A 21,903-nucleotide genomic window follows, 5' to 3' on the forward strand; every position below is an offset into this window, starting at 1 on the left:
CTAGTATTTAGGCGCTGGGTGACCGGTATGGATTTACTAACAGAATTGGACTTGGAAATGCACAGTAGCGTGTGTGTGAAGTTATTCTGAATGACCCTATGTGCACCTTGAATATTATTTACCCTTTTAGGGATAGATTTCAAATAGCTCTGATATAGCAGGAACCACTAAATTATGAAATTGCTAAATTGGGAATTGTATTTCAACCCAGAACAAAAAATGTGCTTTGACGGACACTAAATAACTTTCCCAGCCACAACAGGACAGCGGTAACGAGAGATTTAGCGGGATATAAATTTGAGGCCTAGTATTTAGGCGCTGGGTGACCGGTATGGATTTACTAACAGAATTGGACTTGGAAATGCACAGTAGCGTGTGTGTGAAGTTATTCTGAATGACCCTATGAGCACCTTGAATATTATATACCCTTTTAGGGATAGATTTCAAATAGCTCTGATATAGCAGAAACCACTAAATTATGAAATTGCTAAATTGGGAATTGTATTTCAACCCTGAACAAAAAATGTGCTTTGACGGACACTAAATAACTTTCCCAGCCACAACAGGACAGCGGTAACGAGAGATTTAGCGGGATATAAATTTGAGGCCTAGTATTTAGGCACTGGGTGACCGGTATGGATTTACTAACAGAATTGGACTTGGAAATGCACAGTAGCGTGTGTGTGAAGTTATTCTGAATGACCCTATGTGCACCTTGAATATTATATACCCTTTTAGGGATAGATTTCAAATAGCTCTGATATAGCAGGAATCACTAAATTATGAAATTGCTAAATTGGGAATTGTATTTCAACCCAGAACAAAAAATGTGCTTTGACGGACACTAAATAACTTTCCCAGCCACAACAGGACAGCGGTAATGAGAGATTTAGCCGGATATAAATTTGAGGCCTAGTATTTAGGCGCTGGGTGACCGGTATGGATTTACTAACAGAATTAGACTTGGAAATGCACAGTAGCGTGTGTGTGAAGTTATTCTGAATGACCCTATGTGCACCTTGAATATTATATACCCTTTTAGGGATAGATTTCAAATAGCTCTGAGATAGCAGAAACCACTAAATTATGAAATTGCTAAATTGGGAATTGTATTTCAACCCAGAACAAAAAATGTGCTTTGACGGACACTAAATTAATTGCCCAGCCACAACAGTACAGCGGTAACGACAGATTTAGCGGGATATAAATTTGAGGCCTAGTATTTAGGCGCTGGGTGACCGGTATGGATTTAGTGACAGAATTAGACTGGGATATGGCCAAAAAATAACCACACTATTGCTGGTTAAATGCACTTGGTGACGGGCGCAGCTTGCCCCTGATGTAGTATATGGCCAAAAAATGAACAGACTATTGCTGGTTAAATGCACTTGGTGACGGGCGCAGCTTGCCCCTGATTTAGTATATGGCCAAAAAATGAACAGACTATTGCTGGTTAAATGCACTTGGTGTGATAGCTTGACCAACCACACTACTGAGGGTTAAATGCACTTGGTGACGGGCGCAGCTTGCCCCTGATGTAGTATATGGCCAAAAAATGAACAGACTATTGCTGGTTAAATGCACTTGGTGTGACAGCTTCACCCTGATGTAGGCTTTAGCCAAAAAACAACCACACCATTGAGGGTTAAATGCACTTGGTGACAGGCGCAGCTTGCCCCTGATGTAGTATATGGCCAAAAAATAAACAGACTATTGCTGGTTAAATGCACTTGGTGTGACAGCTTCACCCTGATGTAGGCTTTAGCCAAAAAACAACCACACCATTGAGGGTTAAATGCACTTGGTCGCAGCTTGTGCTGGCGCACCACAAGACACAAAATGGCCGCCGATCACCCCAGAAAAATGTGACTGACAAACGGTCTGGGCAGCCTAAAAACAGTGAGCAATTGAGTATCAGCAGCTCAATGACCCACAGCTGCAGATCGATCAATAATCAAGTCCTTTGGAGGAGTTAATCTGCCTAATCTCGCCCTACTGTCGCAGCCGCAACCTCTCCCTACGCTAATCAGAGCAGAGTGACGGGCGGCGCTATGTGACTCCAGCTTAAATAGAGGCTGGGTCACATGGTGCTCTGGCCAATCACAGCCATGCCAATAGTAGGCATGGCTGTGATGGCCTCTTGGGGCAAGTAGTATGACGCTTGTTGATTGGCTGCTTTGCAGCCTTTCAAAAAGCGCCAAGAAAGCGTCACAAAAGCGCCAAGAAAGCGACGAACACCGAACCCGAACCCGGACTTTTACGAAAATGTCCGGGTTCGGGTCCGTGTCACGGACACCCCAAAATTCGGTACGAACCCGAACTATACAGTTTGAGTTCGCTCATCCCTAATAGGCAGCACTATACAACTCGGCATTCCTACACCTGGGACGCAATATATATATATAGCACAGTCAGAAGTTGTGAACTGGGTGCAATTCCCCACAGAGGCCGGCCCCTCCTCCACGATATATACTTAACAAATGACGAGGCAGCACTTACAGCTTTTTGTGAACGGGTGAAGACCCCAAACGTTAATCCAAGCAACGTTTCGGCCTGCTCAATGAGGCCTTTATCAAGCTACATAACAGTGCATATAACCATGTATATATACCCACAATTCAGTACAAGTCAATTACAATCAGTGATTACACATGTCTTCAATCATGTCTTGATTGAAGACATGTGTAATCACTGATTGTAATTGACTTGTACAGAATTGTGGGTATATATACCTGGTTATATGCACTGTTATGTAGCTTGATAAAGGCCTCATTGAGCAGGCCGAAACGTTGCTTGGATTAAAGTTTGGGGTCTTCACCCGTTCAACAAAAGCTGGAAGTGCTGCCTCGTCATTTGTTAAGTATATATATATATATATATATATATATATATATATATATATATATACATACACACATACAGTACAGACCAAAAGTTTGGACACACCTTCTCATTCAAAGAGTTTTCTTTATTTTCATGACTATGAAAATTGTAGATTCACACTAAAGGCATCAAAACTATGAATTAACACATGTGGAATTATATACATAACAAAAAAGTGTGAAACAACTGAAAATATGTCATATTCTAGGTTATTCAAAGTAGCCACCTTTTGCTTTGATTACTGCTTTGCACACTCTTGGCAGTCTCTTGATGAGCTTCAAGAGGTAGTCACCTGAAATGGTTTTCACTTCACAGGTGTGCCCTGTCAGGTTTGATAAGTGGGATTATTTGCCTTATAAATGGGGTTGGGACCATCAGTTGCGTTGTGGAGAAGTCAGGTGGATACACAGCTGATAGTCCTACTGAATAGACTGTTAGAATTTGTATTATGGCAAGAAAAAAGCAGCTAAGTAAAGAAAAACGAGTGGCCATCATTACTTTAAGAAATGAAGGTCAGTCAGTCCGAAAAATTGGGAAAACTTTGAAAGTGTCCCCAAGTGCAGTCACAAAAATCATCAAGCGCTACAAAGAAAATGGCTCACATGCAGACTGCCCCAGGAAAGGAAGACCAAGAGTCATCTCTGCTGCGGAGGATAAGTTAATCCGAGTCACCAGCCTCAGAAATCGCAGGTTAACAGCAGCTCAGATTAGAGACCAGGTCAATGCCACACAGAGTTCTAGAAGCAGACACATCTCTAGAACAACTGTTAAGAGGAGACTGTGTGAATCAGGCCTTCATGGTAGAATATCTGCTAGGAAACCACTGCTAAGGACAGGCAACAAGCAGAAGAGACTTGTTTGGGCTAAAGAACACAAGGAATGGACATTAGACCAGTGGAAATCTGCGCTTTGGTCCAATGAGTCCAAATTTGAGATCTTTGCTTCCAAACACCGTGTCTTTGTGCGATGCAGAAAAGGTGAACGAATGGACTCTACATGCCTCATTCCCACCTTGAAGCATGGAGGAGGAGGTGTGATGGTGCTTTGCTGGTGACACTGTTGGGGATTCATTCAAAATTGAAGGCATACTGAACCAGCATGGCTACCACAGCATCTTGCAGCGGTATGCTATTCCATCCGGTTTGCGTTTAGTTGGACCATCATTTATTTTTCAACAGGACAATGACCCCAAACACACCTCCAGGCTGTGTAAGGGCTATTTGACCATGAAGGAGAGTAATGGGGTGCTGCGCCAGATGACCTGGCCTCCACAGTCACCGGACCTGAACCCAGTCGAGATGGTTTGGGGTGAGCTGGACCGCAGAGTGAAGGCAAAAGGGCCAACAAGTGCTAAGCATCTCTGGGAACTCCTTCAAGACTGTTGGAAGACCATTTCAGATGACTACCTCTTGAATCTCATCACGAGAATGCCAAGAGTGTGCAAAGCAGTAATCAAAGCAAAAGGTGGCTACTTTGAAGAACCTACAATATGACATATTTTCAGTTGTTTCACACTTTTTTGTTATGTATATAATTCCACATGTGTTAATTCATAGTTTTGATGCCTTCAGTGTGAATCTACAATTTTCATAGTCATGAAAATAAATAAAACTCTTTGAATGAGAAGGTGTGTCCAAACTTTTGGTCTGTACTGTATATATATATATATATATATATATATATATATATAGGGCCCTGGGGGGAGGCCGCCCGTTGCACTTCCACAGGTCAGCTGCAAGCAGGAACTGCAGGCATCAAAACTAAGCTGACAGCTCTGTGCACCATATAGTGGTTGTGCTGAGTCACTGCAGATCAGACCCCGCTCTAGCTAGTGAACGTTGGACAGACAGCAATCTGATAATGATGACATCCTAAGTGTAGGTCATCAGTATCAAGGTCTTTGAAAACCCCAGTCAAGATGTAGGTTTTTACATTGGTACATATGCTTGGTTTAATCATTCATCTTCTATTTAGCTGTACAACAGTTATCCGTGGCTCATCAAATGGCTACCCGGGGCCCATAGAAAGCTCTTTGAAAGCCTCAAAGAGATGCAGGAATTTGCAACAGAAACATTCACAAGAAAAAAGAAAGAACTAGATATAAACAATCAGAGGAACCTCATCGATGCCTTTCTTGCTAAACAAAAAGAGGTACAGTATTCATATGGCTACTTTCACACTAGCGTTTTGTGCGGATCTGCAAAAACGCTTCCGTTACAATTATACAACCGTCTGCATCAGTCATGAACGGATCCGGTCAGTGGAACAACTGCAGCTGGACGTCTATCTATCTAATATATTTTATATATCTAATATAACGTATCTTATTCTCTATTTTATCTATGTAGTATATTTTACCTTTCATCTATTTCATGTGTCATTATATAAATAGCATAGATGCCAATTACACATATCTGTCTCTCTACCTATGTCTGTCTGTCTATCTATCAATCCAGAGCTGTATCAAAGCTAAATGTTACGCTTCCAATAGACCACAATAGTATGTGTATAGTATTTTGACCACAACATTCATATAATTTGGGCACATTAAACTGGTGCTAACATCCATGGGCAATAATTTTAATTTCTCCTGATTTCAATTTGTATATTTTCTGTTAATATTTGCCATTGAGAGATGCAATTATACCACTGACAGTCCGGGGCATTGTCACCATAATTCCTGAAATAACAGCAATTCTATAGACAGCTCTAGGCTGGGTAATACAGATAAATCCCAGGCTTTAAAATAATTTTCTGTTTATCTTATAAAGGGAAAACCAGAATCTACATTGTATTACCATAATGAAAACCTAAGCATGCTGGTCAGTAACCTGTTCGCTGCTGGGATGGAGACCACCTCAACCACTCTGCGCTGGGGTCTACTTCTAATGATGAAATATCCTGACATCCAAAGTAAGCAATACATGCGATATAAATATATGTCACATTGGTCCTATTTCCAAACACAACATCTGTATACCAATACAGGTAGACCTTTATTCAAATATGCTTAGTATGTGTGTGTGTATATACATATTGTGACAGTCCGTTATTTAGCTCACCTTTCCAGAGGTGAAAAGGTAGGGGGATTAGTCCGATTATTTCGCACAAGGAGACCTCAGGAGACAGAAGTGCATTTCAACTGGCTTCCTGCCAGCTTTATTTCACAGGTTGCATTAAAACACAAAAACATAAACGGAACACCTAGCCTTATCCAGGCTCTAACTAAACAATAGGTCCCTCTCTAGGACGTGGATGAGCTATCCTCAGTCCACCCAAAATAAGCACGCTGTCTGAAAAAGCAACCTGTGATACTTGCAGTTCGCAGGCTCTGGACCTTCAGGGTCCCTCAGTGAGATGTGGCTTCTCTCACTCCCAGGAAGTTCTGAGCAAGTGTGTTGACAACCCAGTTATCTATCAACTCCCCAGGTGCAGCTCATCAGGACCCAGGCTCAGTTTTTTTAACCCTTTCCTAAATAACTTTCTTCAGCATATGCTAAGAACCTGGGAGACACATATATACCCTCAATTACTTCACCCTGTGAGACATCACATTTCCCCCCCTTTTGCACTAACCTATGGGTTGGGGCACCCTGGCTTGACAAACAGTAAGTACGAGACAAACCATCTACATTTCCCTGCAGGCTGCCTGCTCGGTGCTGTACTGTGAACCTAAAAGGCTGGAGGGACAGAAACCACCTGGTAACCCTACTATTCTTTTCCTTGTTATTCTGCATCCACTTTAGGGGTGCATGGTTTGTGATGAGGGTGAATTCTATACCCAGTAGGTAGTATTTGAGAGCGTCCAGGGCCCATTTAATGGCCAAAGCCTCTTTCTCAACAGTGGCATACCTCTTTTCATGGTCATTCAGCTTCCGACTTATGTATAAGGTTCTTCCCCATCAATTATTTGTGATAACACTGCTCCTAACCCAGCCTCCGAAGCATCGGTTTGCAGTGAGAAGGGTTTATGAAAATCCAGACATACCAGTACTGGATGGGAGCACAGGGCTTGTTTCAAGGATTGGAACGCCCTCTGGGCCTCTGGGGTCCATTTTATCATCACCAAATTTTTTCCTTTTGTAAGATCGGTTAAGGGAACCGCCATAGATGCAAAATTAGGGATAAACCTTCTGTAATACCCTGCAATTCCCCAAATGACCTCACTTGCTTCTTGTTTAGGGGTCTAGGCCAGTTTTGTATTGTGTCTATTTTGTTTAGCTGGGGTTTGATCAGACCTCGTCCAATGGTGTATCCCAAATACTTGGCTTCTTCCAAGCCGATGGCACACTTTTTAGGGTTTGCGGTGAGACCCGCCTGTCTTAGTAAATCCACAACCGCCTGCACTTTTTGTAGGTGAGACTCCCAGTCACTACTCTAAATTATTACATCATCCAGATATGCTGATGTATAACCAATATGTGGCCTTAGGATCCTATCCATCATATCATACGCTGAAAAGTTGCCGGGGCCCCATGGAGGCCAAATGGCAACCTAGTGTATTGGAAATGACCGTTGGGTGCAGAAAAAGCCGTCTTTTCCTTGGCCCTTTCAGTTAGCGGAATTTGCCAGTACCCTTTAGTTAAGTCCAATGTTGTTAAGTACCGAGCACTACCCAGCTTGTCTATTAGCTCGTCTACTCTCGCCATTGGGTAGGCGTCAAACTTTGAGACCGAGTTTAACTGGCGATAGTCATTACAGAACCTTATGGACCCATCAGGTTTGGGAATTAAAACGATGGGACTAGACCACTCACTTACGGACTCTTCTATTACCCCTAGGTCTAACATCTTGTTAATCTCTTGGGTAATGACCTCGCGCCTCGCTTTGGGGACCCGGTAGGGCTTAATCTTCACCTTAACACTGGGTTCTGTGACAATATCGTGTTTTATCACATGAGTGAGGCCTGGGAGTTCTGAGAAGAAATCGTTATTTCTCATAACGAATTCCTGTGATTCCTGTTTTTGATGGGGAAACAGGGACTCAGCAATTCTAACCTCAGGTATGGTGTAGCTTCGTGGTACCGAGTTTACCACCAGAGCTTCCCTATCTTTCCAGGGCTTTTTCAAGTTAATATGATAGTTCTGTTCGGGTTTTCTCTTCCCAGGCTGATGAACTAGATAGTTCACCTCGCTTATCTTTTTAACAATTGTGAAGGGCCCTTGCCATTTTGCTAAGAATTTGCTCTCTACTGTGGGTATTAATACAAGCACCTGGTCCCCTGGACTAAAATTACGCAGTTTCGCACCCCGGTTATATATTCTACTTTGGGCCTGTTGGGCTTGCTGCATATGTTCTCGAACCAAGGGCATGACTGCCTTGATCCGGTCCTGCATCTGTGACACATGCTCAATTATAATGCGGTACAGGGTAGATTCTTGCTCCCACGTCTCTTTAGCTATGTCGAGTAGCCCTCGGGGCTGCCTGCCATACAGAAGTTTAAAGGGTGAAAACTCCGTAGACGATTGCGGTACTTCTTGTATGGCAAACAGTAAATAGGGAAGTAGGCAATCCCAATCCCTACCATCCTTGGCAATCACCTTTCTTAACATGTTTTTCAGGGTTTTATTGAATCTTTCCACCAATCCATCCGGATGGTAGACTGAGGTTCGGATATGCTTCACCCTGAATAGCCGACATAATTCTTTGGTCACTCTGTACATAAATGGGGTGCCCTAATCCGTTAAGATCTCTTTAGGGATCCCAACCCTACTGAACACCAGGACCAACTCCTTGGCTATGGTCTTCGCCGTCATATTTCTTAATGGAATAGCTTCTGGATATCTGGTGGCATAGTCTAGGATCACCAGTATGTACTGATGTCCGCAAGATGATTTCACTATAGGGCCTTCCAGATCCATAACTATTCGTTCGAATGGCACTTCCAAAATGGGTAAGGGTACCAATGGGCTTCTAAAGTTAGGGGACGGAGCTGTATATTGGCACTCGGGACAAGATGCACAGTAATCTTGTACCTCTGCTACTAGCCCTGGCCAAAAGAAACGCATTAAAATTCGTTCTTTTGTCTTTTCCATCCCCAGATGTCCCCCCAACAAATGACCATGTGCTAGATCCAAGACCATCTTCCTAAATGGCTTGGGAAATATCAGTTGTTCTACGATGTCTTCACCTTGCTTGTCTACCTGATACAGCAAGTTATTTTGCGATATCGCGATATGGGGATAAGCAAGCGTGACATCTGGGTAAACCAGAACACCATTTATTATTTTTACATTTTCCCGGGCCCGAACCAAAGTAGGGTCATTCAGCTGTAGAGTTGAGCGGACACCTGGATGTTCGGGTTCGAGAAGTTCGGCCGATCCGAACCCGATCCGAACTTCGTCCCGAACCCGAACCCCATTGAAGTCAATGGGGACCCGAACTTTTCGGCACTAAAAAGGCTGTAAAACAGCCCAGGAAAGGGCTAGAGGGCTGCAAAAGGCAGCAACATGTAGGTAAATCCCCTGCAAACAAATGTGGATAGGGAAATGAATTAAAATTAAATAAATAAAAATTAACCTAAATTAATTGGAGAGAGTTCCCATAGCAGAGAATCAGGCTTCACGTCACCCACCACTGGAACAGTCCATTCTCAGATATTTAGGCCCCGGCACCCAGGCAGAGGAGAGAGGTCCCGTAACAGACAATCTGGCTTCACGTCAGCAGAGAATCAGTCTTCATATCATAGCAGAGAATCAGTCTTCACGTCAGCCACCAATGCAACAGTCCATTGTCAGATATTTAGGCCCAGCACCCAGGCAGAGGAGAGAGGTCCCGTCAGAGGCGTACATAGGAATCACTGGGCCCCATAGCAAAAATCTGAATTGGGCCCCTTAACCCCGCCTACTACCCACCATGGCCCCTCCCACTTCCTGACCTTGCTCCTCCCATGCCACACCCCCATTAAATAAATTTATACATGACCTACAGAAACTGTTAGGGGTTTCCTGGGGGTGACCTGTCACATGAGATATCTGCTGCAGCCTGCAGGTCTCCTTATTTGGGGTGCCATGTTAGGCTACTTTCACACTTGCGTTCGGGTCTCCGCTTGTGAGTTCCGTTTGAAGGCTCTCACAAGCGGCACCGAACGGATCCGTCCAGCCCTAATGCATTCTGAGTGGACGCGGATCCGCTCAGAATGCATCAGTACGGCTCCGTCTGTCCTCCGCTCCACTCAGCAGGCGGACACCTGAACGCTGCTTGCAGCGTTCGGGTGTCCGCCTGGCCATGCGGAGGCAAACGGATCCGTCCAGACTTACAATGTAAGTCAATGGGGACGGATCCGTTTGAAGTTGACACAGTATGGCTAAATTTTCAAACGGATCCGTCCCCCATTGACTTTCAATGTAAAGTCAAAACGGATCCGTTTGCACTATCATGAACAAAAAAAAAAATGTTGTTTTTTTTTGTTCATGTTAATGCAAACGGATCCGTTCTGAACGGATCTAAGCGTTTGCATTATAGGTGCGGATCCGTCTGTGCAGACACCAGACGGATCCGCTCTGAACGCAAGTGTGAAAGTAGCCTTAAAGGGAATCTGTCACTAGCAATTTACCCCCAATTTTTTTTTCATGAATCCATGTTTAACAGAGTACCTGTTTTCCATCTGTCTTGTTCTTTTGATTGTGAGTCTTGTCATTTCTTAAAAAAATAGATTCTTATGATATGCAAATGACGCTGTAAGGAGCCCAGAGGGGCGTTATTCTTTCTCCACGGTGCCCAGGAACGCCCCTCTGAAATGCCGTGCCCGGCTAAATTTGAAAACTAATAACGCCTCCAAGTTCATCTAAATCGCCTCCCAGAGGCGCGGCTAAGTGCTCAACACCCCCCCTCCTCAGTGACGGCATCCCAAATCCCGCGCAGGCGCAGTGTCGTCAGTCATCTTATCATAGCGCAGGCAATCGCCGGCACTGCGCCTGCGCGGGATTTGGGATGCCGGCGAGAGGAGGATCGGATTTGGGAGGCGATTTAGATGAACTTGGAGGCGTTATTAGTTTTCAAATTTAGCCGGGCACGGCACTTCAGAGGGGCGTTACTGGGCACAGTGGAGAAAGAATAACGCCCCTCTGGGCTCCTTACAGCATCATTTACATATCATAAGAATAGATTTTTTTAAGAAATGACAAGACTCACAATCAAAAGAACAAGACAGATGGAAAAAAGGTACTCATGGATCCATGTTTAATAAAGTACCTTTTTTCCATCTGTGTTCTTCTTTTCCGTGTTAGTCTTGTCCTTTCTTCTAAAAATCGATTCTTAGGATATGCAAATGACGCTGTAAGGACTGGAGCCCAGGAACGGTGCCCCTCTGAAGTGCCGTGCCCGCCTAAATATGAAAACTACTAACGCCTCCATGTTTAGCTGAATCGCCTCCCAGAGGCGCGGCTAAGTCCTCAACACCCGCCCCCCTCCTCAGCGCCGCGCTCTGCAAACACCCGATCCTCCTCTCGTCGGCGTCCCAAATTCCGCGCAGGCGCAGTGCCGGCGATTGCCTGCGCCTGCGCTCTGATAATACGGCTGAGGGCAACAGCTTCAACATCGTCACTGGGCTCGGCGCATACCAAGTGACGATGTTGAACCTGTTGCCCTCAGCCGTATTATCAGAGCGCAGGCAATCGCCGGCACTGCGCCTGCGCGGGATTTGGGACGCCGACGAGAGGAGGATCGGGTGTTTGCAGAGCGCGGCGCTGAGGAGGGGGGCGGGTGTTGAGGACTTAGCCGCGCCTCTGGGAGGCGATTCAGTTAAACATGGAGGCGGGGGGGGCGGCGCGGAGATGAGTTGATGTTGGGGCTGGGGCCGGGCCCTGGGGAGAAAAGCAGCCGCATAGCCGGCTGCAGGTCATGAGTGGGCGGGGCCAAATCGTGTGGGCGGGGCCTTATCTGCGCTACGGGCCCCATAGCAGTGGCGTGGTCTGCCTCTATGGGCGGTACGCCACTGGGTCCCGTAACAGACAATCTGGCTTCATGTCAGCAGAGAATCAGTCTTCATGTCATAGCAGAGAATCAGGCTTCACGTCACCCACCACTGCAACTGTCCATTTTCATAAATTTAGGCCCAGCACCCAGGCAGAGGAGAGAGGTCCCGTAACAGACAATCTGGCTTCATGTCAGCAGAGAATCAGTCTTCATATCATAGCAGAGAATCAGGCTTCACGTCAGCCACCACTGCAACAGTCCATTGTCAGATATTTAGGCCCAGCACCCAGGCAGAGGAGAGAGGTCCCGTAACAGAGGATCTGGCTTCATGTCAGCATAGAATTAGTCTGCATGTCATAGCAGAGAATCAGGCTTCACGTCACCCAACATTGGAACAGTCCATTGGCATATATTTAGGCCCCGGTACCCAGACAGAGGAGAGGTTCATTCAACTTTGGGTAGCCTCGCAATATAATGGTAAAATGAAAATAAAAATAGGATTGAATGAGGAAGTGCCCTGGAGTACAATAATATATGGTTAAGGGGAGGTAGTTAATGTCTAATCTGGACAAGGGACGGACAGGTCCTGTGGGATCCATGCCTGGTTCATTTTTATGAACGTCAGCTTGTCCACATTGGCTGTAGACAGGCGGCTGCGTTTGTCTGTAATGACGCCCCCTGCCGTGCTGAATACACGTTCAGACAAAACGCTGGCCGCCGGGCAGGCCAGCACCTACAAGGCATAAAAGGCTAGCTCTGGCCACGTGGACAATTTAGAGACCCAGAAGTTGAATGGGGCCGAACCATCAGTCAGTACGTGGAGGGGTGTGCACACGTACTGTTCCACCATGTTAGTGAAATGTTGCCTCCTGCTAACAAGTTGCGTATCAGGTGGTGGTGCAGTTAGCTGTGGCGTGTTGACAAAAGTTTTCCACATCTCTGCCATGCTAACCCTGCCCTCAGAGGAGCTGGCCGTGACACAGCTGCCTTGGCGACCTCTTGCTCCTCCTCTGCCTTGGCCTTGGGCTTCCACTTGTTCCCCTGTGACATTTGGGAATGCTCTAAGTAGCGCGTCTACCAACGTGCGCTTGTACTCGCGCATCTTCCTATCACGCTTTGTAGTGTGGATCCAGCAGGGTGGCAACCCAGTAGTCCGCACATGTTAAAATGTGGGCAACTCTGCTGTCGTTGCGCAGGCACTGCAGCATGTAGTCGCTCATGTGTGCCAGGCTGCCCAGGGGTAAGGACATGCTGTCCTCTGTGGGAGGCGTATCGTCATCGTCCTGCCTTTCCCCCCAGCCACGCACCAGTGATGGGCCCGAGCTGCGTTGGGTGCCACCCCGCTGTGACCATGCTTCATCCTCATCCTCCTCCACCTCCTCCTCATCCTCGTCCTCCTCGTCCTCCAGTAGTGGGCCCTGGCTGGCCACATTTGTACCTGGCCTCTGCTGTTGCAAAAAACCTCCCTCTGAGTCACTTCAAAGAGACTGGCCTGAAAGTGCTAAAAATGACCCCTCTTCCTCCTCCTCCTCCTCCTGGGCCACCTCCTCTTGCATCATCGCCCTAAGTGTTTTCTCAAGGAGACATAGAAGTGGTATTGTAACGCTGATAACGGCATCATCGCCACTGGCCATGTTGGTGGAGTACTCGAAACAGCGCAACAGGGCACACAGGTCTCGCATGGAGGCCCAGTCATTGGTGGTGAAGTGGTGCTGTTCCGTAGTGCGACTGACCCGTGCGTGCTGCAGCTGAAACTCCACTATGGCCTGCTGCTGCTCGCACAGTCTGTCCAGCATGTGCAAGGTGGAGTTCCACCTGGTGGGCACGTCGCATATGAGGCGGTGAGCGGGAAGGCCGAAGTTACGCTGTAGCGCAGACAGGCGAGCAGCGGCAGGATGTGAACGCCGGAAGCGCGAACAGACGGCCCGCACTTTATGCAGCAGCTCTGACATGTCGGGGTAGTTGTGAATGAACTTCTGCACCACCAAATTCAGCACATTCGCCAAGCAAGGGATATGCGTCAAACCGGCTAGTCCCAGAGCTGCAACGAGATTTCGCCCATTATCACACACCACCAGGCCGGGCTTGAGGCTCACCGGTAGCAACCACTCATCGGTCTGTTGTTCTATACCCCGCCACAACTCCTGTGCGGTGTGGGGCCTGTCCCCCAAACATATGAGTTTCAGAATGGCCTGCTGACGTTTACCCCGGGCTGTGCTGAAGTTGGTGGTGAAGGTGTGTGGCTGACTGAATGAGCAGGTGGAAGAAGAGGAGGAGGAAGCCGAGTAGGAGCAGGAGGCAACAGGAGGCAAAGAATGTTGCCCTGCGATCCTTGGCGGAAGGACGTGCGCCAAACAGCTCTCCGCCTGGGGCCCAGCTGCCACTACATTTACCCAGTGTGCAGTTAGGGAGATATAGCGTCCCTGGCCGTGCTTACTGGTCCACGTATCTGTGGTTAGGTGGACCTTGCCACAGATGGCGTTGCGCAGTGCACACTTGATTTTATCGGATACTTGGTTGTGCAGGGAAGGCACGGCTCTCTTGGAGAAGTAGTGCCGGCTAGGAACAACATACTGTGGGACAGCAAGCGACATGAGCTGTTTGAAGCTGTCTGTGTCCACCAGCCTAAATGACAGCATTTCATAGGCCAGTAGTTTAGATATGCTGGCATTCAGGGCCAGGGATCGAGGGTGGCTAGGTGGGAATTTACGCTTTCTCTCAAATGTTTGTGAGATGGAGAGCTGAATGCTGCCGTGTGACATGGTTGGGATGCTTGGTGATGGAGGTGGTGGTGGTGTTGGTGGTACATCCCCTGTTTGCTGGGCGGCAGGTGCCAACGTTCCTCCAGAGGCGGAGGAAGAGGCCGAGGCGGCAGCAGCAGAAGAGGTAGCAGGGGGAGCCTGAGCGACTTCCTTGTTTTTAAGGTGTTTACTCCACTGCAGTTCATGCTTTGCATGCAGGTGCCTGGTCATGCAGGTTGTGCTAAGGTTCAGAACGTTAATGCCTCGCTTCAGGCTCTGATGGCACAGCGTGCAAATCACTCGGGTCTTGTCGTCAGCACATTGTTTGAAGAAGTGCCATGCCAGGGAACTCCTTGAAGCTGCCTTTGGGGTGCTCGGTCCAAGATGGCGGCGGTCAGTAGCAGGCGGGGTCTCTTGGCGGCGGGTGTTCTGCTTTTGCCCACTGCTCCCTCTTTTGCTACGCTGTTGGCTCGGTCTCACCACTGCCTCTTCCACCGAACTGTGAAAGTCAGTGGCACGACCTTTATTCCATGTGGGGTCTAGGACCTCATCGTCCCCTGCATCGTCTTCCACCCAGTCTTGATCCCTGACCTCCTGTTCAGTCTGCACACTGCAGAAAGACGCAGCAGTTGGCACCTGTGTTTCGTCATCATCAGAGACATGCTGAGGTGGTATTCCCATGTCCTCATCATCAGGAAACATAAGTGGTTGTGCGTCAGTGCATTTCATGTCTTTCACCGCTGGGGAAGGGCTAGGTGGATGCCCTTGGGAAACCCTGCCAGCGGAGTCTTCAAACAGCATAAGAGACTGCTGCATAACTTGAGGCTGAGACAGTTTCCCTGGTATGCATGGGGGTGATGTGACAGACTGATGGGGTTGGTTTTCAGGCGCCATCTGTGCGCTTTCTGCAGAAGACTGGGTGGGAGATAATGTGAACGTGCTGGATCCACTGTCGGCCACCCAATTGACTAATGCCTGTTCCTGCTCAGTCCTTACCATCCTTAGAACGGCATTGGGCCCCACCATATATCGCTGTAAATTCTGGCGGCTACTGGGACCTGAGGTAGTTGGTACACTAGGACGTGTGGATGTGGCAGAACGGCCACGTCCTCTCCCAGCACCAGAGGGTCCACTAACACCACCACGACCATGTCCACGTCCGCGTCCCTTACTAGATGTTTTCCTCATTGTTATCGTTCACCACAACAACAAAAATATTATTTGGCCCAATGTATTGTATTCAAATTAAGCTGAATATAAATTTGAGGCCTAGTATTTAGGCGCTGGGTGACAGGTATGGGTTTACTGACAGAATTAGACTTGGAAATGCACAGTAGCGTGTGTGTGAAGTTATTCAGAATGACCCTATGTGCACCTGTCACAACCAGTCAGCTGAGAAGCTCTGACAGAGGCCTTTCAGAACCTCCTCCTTGACTTTCTTTGTTGTGGTATTCAGTTCCTCATCTCGTTAGCCTCTCTCAGCTGTCATGTGTTGGACTAATTGCTTCCCTTTAAATTCCTCCCCAGAATGCTTTTCTGGGCGCTTATACTTCTTCCTGGAGTGTGTGTGCATGCTGATCTTGTTCTCCTGTCTGCTACAAAAGCTAAGTGTTGAACATTTATCTGTTATTTTCTGTTTGCTGGATCCCAGGTGACCCTGACTCCCTCCGTATCTTGTGTAGGGAGCCGGTGGTCGTGTCCCCTCACTATTGTAGGGTGCTCAGGGGTTATATAGTCAAGTTACGTGGATATGCAAACCTCCACCATTCGGATCTTTGCATAGGCTGAGCAGCCAGGTAAAGTGCCAGGTCTTCTGCAGGGGTCTCCCCTTGGTTCCTTAGTTTTTGGATCCAGCGAGTCATTTATGCATGTTGCTTTGCCTTGTTTCCTGTACACCGTCCGTGACAGCACCTTGAATATTATATACCCTTTTAGGGATAGATTTCAAATAGCTCTGATACAGCAGAAACCACTAAATTAGGAAATTGCTAAATTGGGAATTGTATTTCAACCCAGAACAAAAAATGTGCTTTGACGGACACTAAATAACTTGCCCAGCCAGAACAGTACACCAGTAACGACAGATTTAGCGGGATATAAATTTGAGGCCTAGTATTTACGCGCTGGGTGACAGGTATAGATTTACTGACAGAATTAGACTGGGATATGGCCAAAAAATAACCACACTATTGCTGGTTAAATGCACTTGGTGTGACAGCTTGACCAACCACACTACTGAGGGTTAAATGCACTTGGTGACAGGCGCAGCTTGCCCCTGATGTAGTACATGGCCAAAAAATGAACAGACTATTGCTGGTTAAATGCACTTGGTGTGATAGCTTGACCAACCACACTACTGAGGGTTAAATGCACTTGGTGACGGGCGCAGCTTGCCCCTGATGTAGTATATGGCCAAAAAATAAACAGACTATTGCTGGTTAAATGCACTTGGTGTGACAGCTTCACCCTGATGTAGGCTTTAGCCAAAAAACAACCACACCATTGAGGGTTAAATGCACTTGGTGACAGGCGCAGCTTGCCCCTGATGTAGTATATGGCCAAAAAATAAACAGACTATTGCTGGTTAAATGCACTTGGTGTGACAGCTTCACCCTGATGTAGGCTTTAGCCAAAAAACAACCACACCATTGAGGGTTAAATGCACTTGGATACAGGCGCAGCTTGCCCCTGATGTAGTATATGGCCAAAAAATAAACAGACTATTGCTGGTTAAATGCACTTGGTGTGACAGCTTCACCCTGATGTAGGCTTTAGCCAAAAAACAACCACACCATTGAGGGTTAAATGCACTTGGTGACAGGCGCAGCTTGCCCCTGATGTAGTATATGGCCAAAAAATAAACAGACTATTGCTGGTTAAATGCACTTGGTGTGACAGCTTCACCCTGATGTAGGCTTTAGCCAAAAAACAACCACACCATTGAGGGTTAAATGCACTTGGTGACGGGCGCAGCTTGCCCCTGATGTAGTATATGGCCAAAAAATAAACAGACTATTGCTGGTTAAATGCACTTGGTGTGACAGCTTCACCCTGATGTAGGCTTTAGCCAAAAAACAACCACACCATTGAGGGTTAAATGCACTTGGTGACAGGCGCAGCTTGCCCCTGATGTAGTATACAGGGAGTGCAGAATTATTAGGCAAATGAGTATTTTGACCACATCATCCTCTTTATGCATGTTGTCTTACTCCAAGCTGTATAGGCTCGAAAGCCTACTACCAATTAAGCATATTAGGTGATGTGCATCTCTGTAATGAGAAGGGGTGTGGTCTAATGACATCAACACCCTATATCAGATGTGCATAATTATTAGGCAACTTCCTTTCCTTTGGCAAAATGGGTCAAAAGAAGGACTTGACAGGCTCAGAAAAGGCAAAAATAGTGAGATATCTTGCAGAGGGATGCAGCACTCTTAAAATTGCAAAGCTTCTGAAGCGTGATCATCGAACAATCAAGCGTTTCATTCAAAATAGTCAACAGGGTCGCAAGAAGCGTGTGGAAAAACCAAGGCGCAAAATAACTGCCCATGAACTGAGAAAAGTCAAGCGTGCAGCTGCCAAGATGCCACTTGCCACCAGTTTGGCCATATTTCAGAGCTGCAACATTACTGGAGTGCCCAAAAGCACAAGGTGTGCAATACTCAGAGACATGGCCAAGGTAAGAAAGGCTCAAAGACGACTACCACTGAACAAGACACACAAGCTGAAACGTCAAGACTGGGCCAAGAAATATCTCAAGACTGATTTTTCAAAGGTTTTATGGACTGATGAAATGAGAGTGAGTCTTGATGGGCCAGATGGATGGGCCCGTGGCTGGATTGGTAAAGGGCAGAGAGCTCCAGTCCGACTCAGACGCCAGCAAGGGGGAGGTGGAGTACTGGTTTGGGCTGGTATCATCAAAGATGAGCTTGTGGGGCCTTTTCGGGTTGAGGATGGAGTCAAGCTCAACTCCCAGTCCAACTGCCAGTTTCTGGAAGACACCTTCTTCAAGCAGTGGTACAGGAAGAGGTCTGCATCCTTCAAGAAAAACATGATTTTCATGCAGGACAATGCTCCATCACACGTGTCCAAGTACTCCACAGCGTAGCTGGCAAGAAAGGGTATAAAAGAAGAAAATCTAATGACATGGCCTCCTTGTTCACCTGATCTGAACCCCATTGAGAACCTGTGGTCCATCATCAAATGTGAGATTTACAAGGAGGGAAAACAGTACACCTCTCTGAACAGTGTCTGGGAGGCTGTGGTTGCTGCTGAACGCAATGTTGATGGTGAACAGATCAAAACACTGACAGAATCCATGGATGGCAGGCTTTTGAGTGTCCTTGCAAAGAAAGGTGGCTATATTGGTCACTGATTTGTTTTTGTTTTGTTTTTGAATGTCAGAAATGTATATTTGTGAATGTTGAGATGTTATATTGGTGTCACTGGTAAAAATAAATAATTGAAATGGGTATATATTTGTTTTTTGTTAAGTTGCCTAATAATTATGCACAGTAATAGTCACCTGCACACACAGATATCCCCCTAAAATAGCTAAAACTAAAAACAAGCTAAAAACTACTTCCAAAAATATTCAGCTTTGATATTAATAAGTTTTTTGGGTTCATTGAGAACATGGTTGTTGTTCAATAATAAAATTAATCCTCAAAAATACAACTTGCCTAATAATTCTGCACTCCCTGTATGGCCAAAAAATAAACAGACTATTGCTGGTTAAATGCACTTGGTGTGACAGCTTCACCCTGATGTAGGCTTTAGCCAAAAAACAACCACACCATTGAGGGTTAAATGCACTTGGTCGCAGCTTGTGCTGGCGCACCACAAGACACAAAATGGCCGCCGATCACCCCAGAAAAAAGTGACTGACAAACGGTCTGGGCAGCCTAAAAACAGTGAGCAATTGAGTATCAGCAGCTCAATGACCCACAGCTGCAGATCGATCAATAATCAAGTCCTTTGGAGGAGTTAATCTGCCTAATCTCGCCCTACTGTCGCAGCCGCAACCTCTCCCTACGCTAATCAGAGCAGAGTGACGGGCGGCGCTATGTGACTCCAGCTTAAATAGAGGCTGGGTCACATGGTGCTCTGGCCAATCACAGCCATGCCAATAGTAGGCATGGCTGTGATGGCCTCTTGGGGCAAGTAGTATGACGCTTGTTGATTGGATGCTTTGCAGCCTTTCAAAAAGCGCCAAGAAAGCGTCACAAAAGCGCCAAGAAAGTGATGAACACCGAACCCGGACTTTTACGAAAATGCCCGGGTTCGGGTCCGTGTCACGGACACCCCAAAATTCGGTACGAACCCGAACTATACAGTTCGAGTTCGCTCATCCCTATTCAGCTGTGCTGCGGCAAAATTGTCGCCTGAAACCTTTATATCCACTAAGACATTGTCAACCCTCTCCTCTGGCTCCCCACTTACATCAGTGGTTTCGGTGTCCCCTGACATTACATCAAAAGGAAAAACGGCCCCATCAGGAGATGACAGAACCTCATGAAGAAGCTCAGGTTCTGTGACTCCTGTTGCCCTTTCTCCAGAGATCGTAACCACTGTTGGCTCTTTAACCCTTTTTTCCGACAATTCCCAGAAAAAAGCAAAATCCCTCCCCAGTATTACGTCATACATGAGAGTAGGTATTATCGCTATCTGACAGGTTACCTGTTTGAGCACAGTTCCTTTGGTAACCCGTGCCGTATTATACTCGCGAGTTTCCCCATGAATACAGGTGACCCCTACTGACTAGGTCTGTAAGCTATCGGAGTTTATCAAACTGGCTTTGACTAACGTGATCATACTGCCAGTATCCAGGAGAGCCTGCACCTCTCTCCCCTCTACTGACACAGGACACAGATGTTTATTGACCTTTTCAGGGGTCCCAATAGAACAAACCCCTTGGGCAAACATCGATTTCGCATTTGGCATAGCACGCATATCACACTGCATGGGTTCTGAGTTTAACGGACAGTTAGCAGCAATATGTCCTGGTCCCTTACACCGGAAGCATTTGATAGGTTCTGGTTTCAAAAAGTCAGACTTGGACCTTTCGGAGCGTTCCGGCCAAAATTCAGCTTTGGACCTTGTGTCCCTGTTAGGGGCCCCACCCCTCGCAGGAGTACCCCCCTGCCGGGTACTTTCCTGGGTTAAGTGGGGCTTTTGTAACAGGTCCTTTGCCGCAGCATATCTTTCCACTAGAGAGACCAACTCATCTGCGCTGTTAGGGTCACCGTGGGTAACCCACTTGCATATTTCAGGTGGAAGGGCTCTAAGATATCTGTCCACTACCACACGTTGGACAACCTCTGGAGCCAATAGAACATCTGGTTGTAACCACTTCTTGGTTAAGTGTACCAGGTCGTACATTTGGGAGCGAGCTGGTTTGTCTGCCTGAAAAACCCAATGGTGCACTCTTTGGGCCCGAACCGACAAAGTATCTCCCAGATGGGCCAAAATCTCCTCTTTCAGCTTACAGTAATCCTGAGCATTGGCAGGATCCAAATCATAATAAGACTTCTGAGCCTCTCCACTCAGAAAGGGGGCTATCAACCCCGCCCACTGATCTGGTGGCCACCTTTCACGCTCAGCGGTGCGCTCAAAGGTTATCAAATAAGCCTCCACATCATCCGTGGCAGCCATCTTTTGTAGGTAGTTCCCAGCACATATGTCCTTTTTCCCCATGGGACCAATTTCAGTCGACCAAGGGGTCTGGTCTGCAAAGCGCTGCACCACCTCAGTCAAAGCAACACGATCTTTGTTTTGCATCTCGGTAAGAGCGGTAAGTTGCATTGACATAGACCGCGCCAGATCCTCTGTCTGCCGATTAGCTTCTTGCTGCACTTTGTTTGCATGTTGCTGGGCTGCGGTGGCTTGCAGCAAAGCTTTTAACATATCCTCCATGTCAGGAGTCTCTCTGCAGCAACGTAGCAGGTTTTACCCAAAACATAAACCTGTTACCAAGTCCAGAAACAATTTGTATGCAGCCGTTACCCTTAGCAATCAGCTGCTCAAGGACCAGAAAGAATTTCCAGCAGCAATTTTTTTTATTTTTTTTTATTTTCAGTATTCAGCAGCACCTGTTCCACTGAGCAAAGAGGCTTCTGTCCCTTTAAGTTCCCACACAGCACTGCAGCATTCAGCTGTTCTGAGGTGTTGCCCGCATCCGACACCAGATGTGACAGTCCGTTATTTAGCTCACCTTTCCAGAGGTGAAAAGGTAGGGGGATTAGTCAGATTATTTCGCACAAGGAGACCTCAGGAGACAGAAGTGCATTTCAACTGGCTTCCTGCCAGCTTTATTTCACAGGTTGCATTAAAACACAAAAACATAAATGGAACACCTAGCCTTG

The 21,903-nt window shown here is 46.7% G+C and overlaps 1 protein-coding gene across 2 annotated transcripts in view; it reads left to right on the forward strand.

The window, feature by feature from the left end:
• The window catches only part of LOC122934081 (cytochrome P450 2K6-like), a 174,533-nt gene that overhangs the window by 145,703 nt on the left and 6,927 nt on the right, over window positions 1–21,903 (forward strand). For both annotated transcript variants that reach the window (XM_044289244.1, XM_044289245.1), the window contains exons 6-7: window positions 4,858–5,034; window positions 5,655–5,796. In XM_044289244.1, the coding sequence (XP_044145179.1) occupies window positions 4,858–5,034; window positions 5,655–5,796 (319 nt within the window). The remainder of the gene's footprint in view (window positions 1–4,857; window positions 5,035–5,654; window positions 5,797–21,903) is intronic.

The sequence above is a fragment of the Bufo gargarizans genome, chromosome 4 (assembly GCF_014858855.1).
Source record: "Bufo gargarizans isolate SCDJY-AF-19 chromosome 4, ASM1485885v1, whole genome shotgun sequence".
Taxonomy (NCBI): domain Eukaryota; kingdom Metazoa; phylum Chordata; class Amphibia; order Anura; family Bufonidae; genus Bufo; species Bufo gargarizans.